Below are 10729 nucleotides of genomic sequence, written 5' to 3'. Positions count from 1 at the left end.
TTTAAGATGTAAGATGTTAAGATGCAACTCAGAATAAAATGTCAAGTCAATTTATATAACAAACATCAGGAAACTGAATAAATGAAGGATGAAGCAACATTAGTTGCTCAGGTTTAAGGACAGTTTTGTCCAAAGATGTTTAGTTCACAGGTCCTGGTTCCTCCTCTGACTGGTCAGAGAGATGTTTAGTGTCTCAGCTCTGAGCTGAAGGTGGTTCTGGTGCTGGTTCTGAGGACTGAACTGAGAAACACCTGCTGTTTGTTGTTGTGATGATTCTGTGATTCTGTGTGTAATGTAATGAAAAAGGCCTCTCCCTCCTCCTCCTCCTCCTCCTCCTCCTTCTTCTCCTCCATGATTTTTAAACACTGATTTAAGCCTTTTTAAGGCTTCAGCAGGAGCCCTGCAGACGAGTGTCTGTACGTGACAGATTTGAAAATCTACAGGAGACAAGATGAAGTTCTGATGAAGTTCTGATGAAGTTATATCTCTGATCGTTCAAGGTGAAACTCTGAACTCGTCAGTGAACTTCAGTCGTCTGTTAATTAAAATCAGAAACATGCAGTGAGTTCAGTTTCCTCCTTCACAGTTTTCTTAAATCAAAGTGCTGGAGTGAGTGTTCAGGTGAGTGTCAGGTTACAGGTGCGTGTGTGTGTGTAAACAGTCATCAGTGTGCGATGTGTGAGGAGGTGTGTGTTGACAGGAAGGGTGTGTGTCGCTGACGCCTTTCATCCTGAAACTCAGGGTTTAGGAAGAGGAAACTGCAAACACTCATTTCTACCTGCACAGGACCTTTGATGTGTCACAGCTGAAGCTCACAGAGCGGAGGTACCCTGAACACACCACCTTCATCACCTTCATCATCATCATCATCCTTTCTGTTAAAACAAGGAACTCTGTGTGAAATCACTGAACAGACTCTGAGGATCTGATGTTTAAACGTTTGATTTTCATCCTGTTGGTTTGTCTTGTTACCTGACGTCCCCTCACACACCTGGAGGGGCGGAGCTTCAGCAGGTAGAAGCAGGTAAATCCTCGGCTTTTCATCTGCAGCCTCAGTCAGTCAGAGGAGAAAACGCTGCAGCTGCAACAGGAGGTGAGACAAAGACTAACTTTTTTTATCATCATCGACCCACAGAGACGCATGGACACAGACGGACATCAGACAGACAGGTGGACATTAACACATATAAACTGATATAAACTGATAAACAGATTTTATTTGAGTTTGATGTTAACAGTAGTTTTATTTGGTGAACTAAAATAACCAGAAATAATGTTGTTAAAGTCTAATGGATTTTATAAATGCACAAACAGTTGAAATTAGAGAGGAAACTTTTTAAAATTATTTTCCAGTTTCACATCAGGAAATTATTCTTTGAACTTTTTCAATTTATTTTTAATATTTTCTTCAGTTATATTCGACATTTTTCTGATTCATTGATCATTTTTCGACTTCAGACGACATTCAGTTTAATGTCTGAGGATTTTATTCTGAAAAACAATGATCATCAGTTTATCAGAGACGCTGATTAATTTTCTGTTGTGAGGCTAATCAATCAATAAACAAATTTTTACAAGTCTATTTTTATCCTGACTGCTACTTTAAACATTAGTTTTATTTTTATTTTTCTATTATGTTTAATTACCCTGAGAACTAAAGTGATAACAGTTAATTTCCTGTTTTAATATTTATAGAATTCTTCATGTCTGTTCCTGACCACTGTAAAACAATGTAGAATCAGTTCTGCTCTGTGATTGGCTGTCAGTGAAATGCATCCTGGGACTCGTAGTTTTAAACACTCGTGTGTTAAATTAGATAAATTAGATGTTATTTTATTAAATTAAAAAAGCTCCTGAAGATGACAAGCGTCATACGGAGGGGTCAAGAGGTCAAAGATCAGGGGTCAGGGGTCAGAGGTCGGGGGAATGAGATCAATATTTCTGTTCATTGATCGGATAAATAAATGACTCAGCTCTGACTGTGACAGCTTCCTGCTGCTCTGATCAAAACTTCAGGTCTCTGTTTTCCCTCCTCAGGTCTGCAGGACTCTGAGGGTCTGACCATGAACTGTCTCCCTGGTCTCTGACTCCTGATCAGGTCTCTGTGAGTCCAGGTCACATGATGAGCTCCTCCTTCTCTCCGCCAATCATTGACCAGCGTTCTTCTTACCTGAGCTTCGGTCTGTCGCCCTCTGCTGGATTCTCTGAGGACCACGGTCTCTCTCAGTCCTCGGACTCCCTATCCAGCTCTGTCCCCTTCTTGATCTACCCCTCTGCCATGGACCCCGCCGGCCTCGGCTTCTACAAAGCCCCTCTGAGGGGCCCCGGCCCCGGGCTCCTGCCCTACCTGACCCCCTTTCACCACCACGGACACTTCAGTGTGTACGAGTGTCCGTTCGAGCCGGCCTTCATCCAGAAACGGAACGAGCGCGAGCGTCAGAGGGTGAAGTGCGTGAACCAGGGCTACGCCAAACTCAGAGACCACCTGCCGGGTCAGAGTGCCGACAAACGGCTCAGCAAGGTGGAAACGCTGCGAGCTGCCATCAGGTACATCAAGTACCTGCAGGGACTGGTGGAGCCGGAGGACGGGAGGCACAGCAGGGGGGCGTCCCCCAACACCTCGTCTCCTGGGCCGGACGGTGGAGGAGAGTCCTGAGGGGCTCACCTGTTAGACAACCACAGGGGGCACTCAGGAGGTCTGACCTGAGCTGAGGAAGAACCTGAGTCCACATCGGTCCAGAACCACAGACACTGACTGACCAACTGCGTGCTCTTCATCTATCAGCTTTCCTCTCTGTTATTGATTAGACTGATCGGTCTGATTTATAGGAATCAGTTAAACACTCGTACAGAACGACCTGATCAATCCCCAGACACTGATTAAAACCTCTGGATCAGAGTCAGTGAGGATCCAGAAACCTGACACAGCAGAAGTTCAGTTTCTGTTAAAGAATAAAACGACTTAATGTTCAGTTTAATCACTGATTCTCTGATCAATCGATAGTTTTTCCTCCTGTTGCTAAAGAACTGAACCTGAGGTGGATCCAGATCAAACCACAGTGAAGACAGGACTGAGGACAAAAACTGAAGAAAAACTCACAGAACAGTTGATCACCTGGAGTAAACTCTGCTGCAGTGACTCTCTCTGCCTGAAGGTGGTGCTGTTTGTTAAACCTGCTGTTTCTCTCTTTAACTGCAGAAGGCAAATGACACATGCTGCTGCTGCTGCTGCAGTAACCTTCTCCTCCTGCAGGTGGTGCTGTTCAGCTGCAGGTCTGACAGAGAACAGCTCCCCCTGCTGGACACACAGTTAAACCACAGAAACATGTTCAGACTTTACAAGGACCTGGAGATTCAAGGCCTTGATCTCCCTGACCTGAGATGAGAGAGAAGCGAGCAGACAGAGTGTGAGATCATTAAATATTGATTTTATTTTCATATTTAAGTCGTATTTAGATCGTGAGGAGATGAAGCAGAACCAGTTTCCACCAAATGAAGCGTTAGAAAAATAAAAAGCTTTTTTTTTATAATAGAACACCAAAGATTCCTCTGATTTAATTCGACTTCCTCCTGATGTCCACCTCCCTCCCTCAGAGTTTCTACCTTCAGCTCGGTGCAGTGATTCCTCAGAGTTTCTCTCTTCATGTGACACTTTAAGTGTAAGAGGGTTTAAATCAGATTCATGCACAAACTTTATATTCGACTGAGTCAGACCCAGGACCAGGACCTAGGACTCCCCCCCGCCCGACTCTGACTCGTTCTGTTGAACTGAACATCGCAGACTGTCACTCACTGCTGCAGAGGAACCAAGTACTTTTACTGTATTTTAGTTATATTAAAGTACTTCTTCTCTGCAGTACATTTAAAACATTGTCTCATTAAAACACTGAGTTACTGAAGATTTAACTGAAGTATTGATCAGGTGATCAGATATTGATTTTAGAAATAAAGATGTCTGAATTCATCTCCTCACTGAGTTTATTGTTTCCTGATGTTTCACTGACGATTTAAATAATCAGCTGTTTATTTTCTGATCAGTTTATTATGAGTTTAATACTTTTCTCTGTGAACGATTTGTGTTGTTTCCCGCCACAGCTGAAACTCATCAGTTCAATAGATGATCAATAGTTATCAATAAAAGTCAAACTGACAAATCTCCAGTTTGTCAGATATGAAGATTTGTTGCTCTTCTGTTTGGAATCATGAAAGATAAACAGTGAACTAATCAATGAGAGGAGTTATTGATCATCAGCTGAAGCTGTTTCCTGTTTGATTGATCCTGACTTCACTGATCAGACGAACAGGAAGATGTTTCTGCTCTGAATCAATAACCTCATATTAACAAGGCTGAATATTTAAATGATGAATAAACCTGAATCTGTGAGTCTGGATCCTGGAGGTCCTGGTTTGGTTTTGTTGTGGTCCAGTTAAGAGTCGGAGTTGTTTTAAAGTCTGGATGTGTTAGATGTTCAGTTCAACAGGTGACTGATTAAAGGGAGTTTTCTTGAACACCACAGTGACATCTATCATACTGATCAGGAGCAGAATACTCTGTGTATTGATTGATTATCAGTGATTAGTGAGTCTGATCAGTTAGAGGAACAGTTTCTACATCAATGAGAGAAATTCATGCAACACTCGGAGTTCCTCCTCCTGTCGGACTGAAACACTTCGATCTTTGGCTTCAAAGACAAAATGGGACCAAACTAAAGCTTTGGCTGTGAATACAGACACACCTGAGTCCAGATCAGACCTGAGTCCAGGCTTAGGTCTGATCCAGATCAGACCTGAGTCTGGATCAGATCTGAGCCCAGATCAGACCGCAGGACTCACCTGGACCAGGACCTGGTCTGACCTCAGCACAGGGGTCGAGCTGCAGTTTGATCTGAGTCAGACTGAAGCTGCTGATTCCATCACACAAACACATTTAACAAACACTGATCATTGATCACTGATTATTGATTATTGGCAACTGATCAACATGTTCCCCCTAATAAACAGCAGCTTGTTTCAGGATCAAACTGAAGTGAAACAGCTCGAGGAAACACTGGAACAGCTGCAGACATTTCTCTGTCTGCAGGAAGAACATTTAGACTCTGACAGGGATTTTCCTCACAGTGAAGTTAAAGCCCTTCATCTTCATCATCTTCACAACAAACACCAGCCGGTCTCTGACCACATCAGAAGTTTACCCTGAATCTGAGTTAGACTGAATCCAAAAAGACGAAGCTGCAGAAACAAGCAGGCGTGGACTGAACCACATCAGAAAGAAGACTAAAGTCAGTCAGTAAGAGTCCAGCAGGTCTCAGTCTGTCCACCTGCTGTCTCTGTGTCTCTATAGTGTCAAAGCAGTTTACAGTTCAACAACAGGAGCTCTTCATGTCCTCAGTATGAGACCATGAACTACTCAGTCGACCTGAACGTCAAGGACAGATCGTCTTCAAACGTCCTGGACGCAGAGACCATCTGAAGATGGACCGTCCTCTGGATGTCTGAAGACAGACTGTCTTCAAACGTCCTGGACGCAGAGACCGTCTTCAGGGGTCCTGGACGTGGAGGACAGACCGCGGTCCTCAGTCCTGGACGTAGAGCAGAGTGAGGCGGCGGTACACCAGGCTGCGGTGCTGTGGCTGCAGACAGTAAGCGATGCTCTGCTCCACCTCCTGGCAGCGTCGCAGGAATCGGCAGCGGTCTCGGGCCAGCTCCTCCCAGGGACCTCGGCGGTCCTCCTCTTCCTCACCACAGCTGGCGAAGAACTCCTCCACGTTATCACAGAAACGAACCTGACGAGAGGAAAGATCAGATTATCAATAAATAACTCTGCTGTCGAAAGTGAAGAGTTTCTGCTTCGGTTTTATCATCAGAAACTGATTAATTACACTATTCAATAATCAGGACTCTGTGGGACTGTAACAGTGTGGAGGTGTGGTACACTGTGTCAGAGCAGGGCTCCCCTCTGTTGTATAAAGGTTTGGTGTAAGGTATAAATTTTATTCTATTTTGCTTCTTCTACCAAGAGAGAGAAACGTTTTTTCTGGATTTCTCCGTATGTCCTGCACATTAAGGAGATTGACAATAAAAATCTTGAATCTGATTGGCTGCTGAGTTGTATTTGAAACAGTGTGGGGGGTGTTTCCTACAAACTCACTTCCTGTCTCTTTCTGACTCAACTGGAAACAGAAAGTGTGTGAAACACTGAGGATTAACGTCACCCTCACTGTCTCACCCTGTCTCACCCAGACACTGGAAAAAATGAATCTCCCAGTAATCATTTTGTTAAAGAGGAGACATCAGCTTTGTCTTCAGCTGTTTAGTCTGAAGATATTTATAATTCAGTGTCGTGTGTTCAGTTATCTGATGACAGGGACTCGGAGTGACTCAGTCTGTGGTTCAGGTCCGAGTCACATGACGAGCAGCAGTAAAACACCTCACTGTAAAAACCAGGAACGAGGAAACAAAAACACCTGTGTCAGGTGGTTACTATCACACTGAGGGTCAATCATAATGATCAATATTTAGACAAGAGGAAGATCTGAATCAATCAATAAACCTCAACCCTCAGTCTGAACAAACCTCATCGTCCTGTCTCTGTGCTAGTGAGAGACTGACAGTGAAACTCCAGCTGATCAGGTTATTGATCGATGATAAACCTGTTGGAGGTGAAGCAGGTTAAACACCAGCACTGACCTTCTTAGTTGTAGCAGAGCGTTGGCTGGTGGAGGAAGTGGAGGAGGAGGTGGAGGCTTCAGAGAAACCGCTGTCCAGCCTCTCCTCCGCCTCCTCCTTCCTGTACTCAGGTGGAGATGCTGCCTTGTGGTGTGGGGAGTGGGGGGGAGTCTGGAGAGGCCTTCTTGGCCCTGGTCCTGGTCCTGGGAGCGGCCTCTGCAGGCTCTTGAGTCCTGATGGGGGCCTGGAAGTTAAAGGGGCTGTAGGGGTCGGAGGAGCTGAAGGAGCTCCACAGACGGAGGCTCTCAGCTTCGTCCACCTCGCTGGCCGAGGTGGAGTCGTCCCAGACGTCGTGGCCGGACGGAGGGGAGAGGGAGGGCAGGGGAGGGGAGGCGGCGGGGAAGGAGAGGGGGAGGGGGGGGAGGTCGGGGGAGGATGCGGGGGTGGAGTGGGTGGAAGAGGGTGGCGTGGAGGCGGGGATGCTCCTGGGCAGGGTGATGCGTGTGTGCAGGGGGGCGGTGAAGTTTCGGGGGTTGTAGGGATCCACACTTTGGCACAGGGAGCTCCAGAGACGCTCCGCCTCCAAGTCCACCTCGCCGTCCGAGTCTGACGCCTCGTCATCATCGTCTTCGTCAGATGAGTCGGACAGATCAGACGACCCCTCGCTGTCAAAACCATCGTCATCATCGCTGGACTCCCCATCTGATTGGCTGCTGTCGTCGTCGCTGCAGGGGCAGCCCATGATGAAGGCAATGGCCTTGTTCTGGCACTGGGGAGTGGGGATCACTGTGGCCCCCACAGCCTCAGTCTGACCCTCTGACCCCGGGTTCTGCTGTTCTTCCTCATCCTCCTGTGCTGACGTAGACTCTTCCTCCTCCTCCTCCATCTCTGCGCTGATGGGAGCGGGGTCTCTGGGCGGTCCGGCCTCCTGCTGGTCTGCGCTCTGACCCTTCACCTCATTCAGGTGGCTCATCTGGACCTGCTCCTCCTCCAGACTGGAGTACCCATTGTCCTGGTCTGGGGTCAGAGGAGCCACCTGGCTGCAGGCGGCTCCTGAACCGCTCAGGTGGTTCCTGATGCTGAGCCCGTGGTCTGGCTTGGACCCCTCTGTGTTCTGGACTGTGTGGAGGCCTCCATTGTTGGCCAGCTCCTCTTTGTGGTCAGCGGGTCCAGTGTTTTCTCCCAGAGTCGACCCTGTGCCGGCGCTCTGGACAAACACAGCGGGGGCTTTTGTTCCAGGTCCTGGTTGTTGAGGACAAAGCCGATCTGTCTCCTCGGACCAGGACAACAACTCTCTATGTGAACTCTCCTCGCCGCCCCACAGGCTGCCCCACCACGTCCTGCTCTTCCCCCCGCCACTCCTCACCCAGTCCCTCCCTCCTGGGGGGTTCCTCTCTGGGGGGGACACAGAGCTCAGCAGGACGTGGCTGAGGAAAGTCCTGGCTGAGGACAGGTACCCCACCTGAGTCTGCTGGCACAGGTTCAACTCCACCTCCGCGTTTTCTATCCCCATCTCCCTCAGAGAGTCCGCGGTCAGCCAGGGCAGAGCCGAGCCGTCCTCCGGCTCCAGCAGCCCCGCGGCTCCCTCGTGCTGCCACCGCAGGTAAGTCAGGTGTGGAGACGCGTGCTGCGTGAGCGGCATCATGTCGTCCAGCTGTCTCAGGAACTCTCTCTCTTCGTCAACAGAACTTGTTTTCATGACTTCACTGATCCACCCGGCTCCGTTACCGGCCGGGGTCGGGTTTCGGGGTCGACCCGGGAGATATTTCTGTAGAAATGACAGCGCCGGCCTGGACACCACGGAGAGCAGGCCGATCCACGAGCTTTCCTGAGCGTCCAGCCCGGTAGAGGTGACTCCGTGCCCGGTCGGAGAGGACGAGCTCTGCCCGCCGGATAAATGTCTCTCATCACTCATGTTTCTGAACATTTTCCTCAACTCAAAAGTGCAAAGTATAAATAATCTGACATTAGCTGAGAAGCAGTGTAACCTCGGGGACAGGACCGGGTCCTCTTTAGCGGGTTAGCTCCGTGTTTGACAGCTGTCAGACTGAGGGGCACTGCGGCCACAGGTCAGGGGTTAACAAGAGCAGTTACTGGTGCTTTCCATTTAAAAAAGTCAAGTCCTTTTAGTGAAACATACGTCTTTACACTGACTGGCACACATACCGGTCACCACAACCAGAGGAAACCCAGGAGATATCGTCCGTCAGCCCGGCGAGCTCCGCGGCGTCGACGCTTCGCTGAGAGTGGTGGTTGGACTTCTTCCTGGTGGACAGTTTGGCGGAGACAGAGACGGAGCTGGAGGAGAAAGAGAAGCTGAACACCATGGAGGCATAATACGAGGAAGAATCCAGGTCTGAGGATGAAAACAGAGCCATTTTATCTGATTTTAATCTCAGTGAAAAGGCGGCGGCGGCTGGAGGTCTCCGTTCAGCGGCGGCCGGTGCTGTTAGCAGGTTAGCTTAGCAGCAGCGGCTAGCTTGTCGGTTAATTAACCAGAGAGCGACGATTAATTCAGAAGATTCGACCGAAAACCACCGTTTAGTGTCTTCACTGTGCCGTGTAGCTGTTTTTCGGTGGGTTTAGTGCTGGTTGTGTCTCCGTTTCTCCTGTTCAGTGAAGGTTTCACCGCCGCGTCGCTTCCGTCTGTTCAGAGAGATTTCATCAGAAAGTCCAGGGACTGTCAACAAATACCGGCTCTCACTGAAACATGAAGCGGTGGTTAGGGACCGTCTGACTGTTCCTGCGGCGGAGGGGGCGTGTTAGAGCGGTTACATAACCACACCGGGTCCGTGTCTATCTGCAGGTCTGTTACATAATCACACAGGGTCCGGGTCCGACCTGACACGTGTTTATCAGCTCGAGACTCCCACAAGGTCCCTTACTTAGACCTGAAGCTGAAATAGTCTGAAGGGGAAAAAACAACCTGACAAATGAGTTTACTGTGATACTTGTATGATTAATTATTCATTAAATATTCATTATAGAGGAGAGAAGGGAAGGATGGATCAATACATGCATAAAGAGCTGAATATATATATATATAAATATCAATAGTAAAATATTTAAACACAGTAGAGGAAGGTGAATAAGTTACTATTACCATCTGTTAATATGTAACTATGTTTATGCTTATTGTTCTCTTGTTTATAGTTTTTATTATATATTGTCGTTTTCCTGTTTGCTGCTTTAACAATGTGAATTTCCTCGCTGTGGGACTAATAAAGGATCATCTGATCTTATTACATGACAAAATTCTCCCAAATCACATTTTAATTTTCTTATCATTTTGACAATTTATTCTTTAATGAAAAATGAAACTCTGAACGAATAATCTCAAACTCCTCAGATTAAGGATTTAGTCCAGAGAGAGGGAAGAAAAAACAATGTGAAGGAAAGAAGAGAGACGACAGGGATGAAAAGGAAGGGAAGGGAAGAAAAGAGCAGAAACAGACTCAGAGAAATGAAGGAAACTTTCTTCATTTCAAGTTTATTTTTTAGTGCAAATAATACAAAACGTTCCCAAATGAAAGTTACACATTAACATCAGCTTGTGTCTACGTGTGAATCTACGTCTGGACGACTTCCTGCAGGAAAATCCACTCACATTAACGTCAGTACAAATAAAGATCAAGTTCATTTTGAACTTACATTCTGTCCCTGTGGTCTCAGGACTTCCACCACCACTGCTCACGTCTCCTACACCTGTACAACACCTGTCTAACAGGTGATGTTTACCTGTCTGCTGCAGCTCAGACTCATCACTTCACTTTTCACTGAACTCCATTTAAAAAACTACAGTTTTAACAAGTTTACTCATGTGTCTGCTGCTGATTTGAATATTTAACTGAAATTAAAATGAACATCCTCATAACATCATTAACTAAATCCTTGATGAAAATTCACCCAAACAACTGATGAACACATGAAACACTGTGTCTGCACAGGAGGCGTCACATCAGCCAGAAACAAGAAATACAACGTTTTTACGTGTGAGTGTGAGTGAGAGTCTGACACTCTGACACTCTGTGATGTTAAACATCAGACAGGCTGAGAGTAGAGA

At 47.0% G+C, this 10729-nt stretch overlaps 2 protein-coding genes across 2 annotated transcripts; one reads left to right on the top strand and one right to left on the bottom strand.

Moving 5' to 3' along the window:
* The first annotated feature begins 1455 nt into the window (after positions 1-1455).
* LOC108890691 (achaete-scute homolog 5) lies at positions 1456-3286 on the top strand. Its single transcript, XM_018687673.2, has one exon. It carries the CDS (start codon positions 2120-2122, stop codon positions 2654-2656), a length of 537 nt encoding a protein of 178 aa, XP_018543189.1. The 5' UTR covers positions 1456-2119; the 3' UTR covers positions 2657-3286.
* A 125-nt stretch (positions 3287-3411) lies between these two features.
* LOC108890680 (protein phosphatase 1 regulatory subunit 15B) lies at positions 3412-9686 on the bottom strand. The gene is given in 3 exon segments (XM_051074519.1): positions 3412-5783; positions 6688-6900; positions 6902-9686. Coding segments are annotated over 3 exon segments (2103 nt in total). The 5' UTR covers positions 8582-9686; the 3' UTR covers positions 3412-5573.
* Between the last annotated feature and the right edge of the window lie 1043 nt (positions 9687-10729).

Source organism: Lates calcarifer, linkage group LG12 (genome assembly GCF_001640805.2).
Source record: "Lates calcarifer isolate ASB-BC8 linkage group LG12, TLL_Latcal_v3, whole genome shotgun sequence".
In the NCBI taxonomy this organism is placed as follows: Eukaryota; Metazoa; Chordata; class Actinopteri; family Centropomidae; genus Lates; species Lates calcarifer.
Note: the sequence above shows the minus strand (reverse complement) of the source record. Positions and strands in the feature narration are given on the sequence as shown.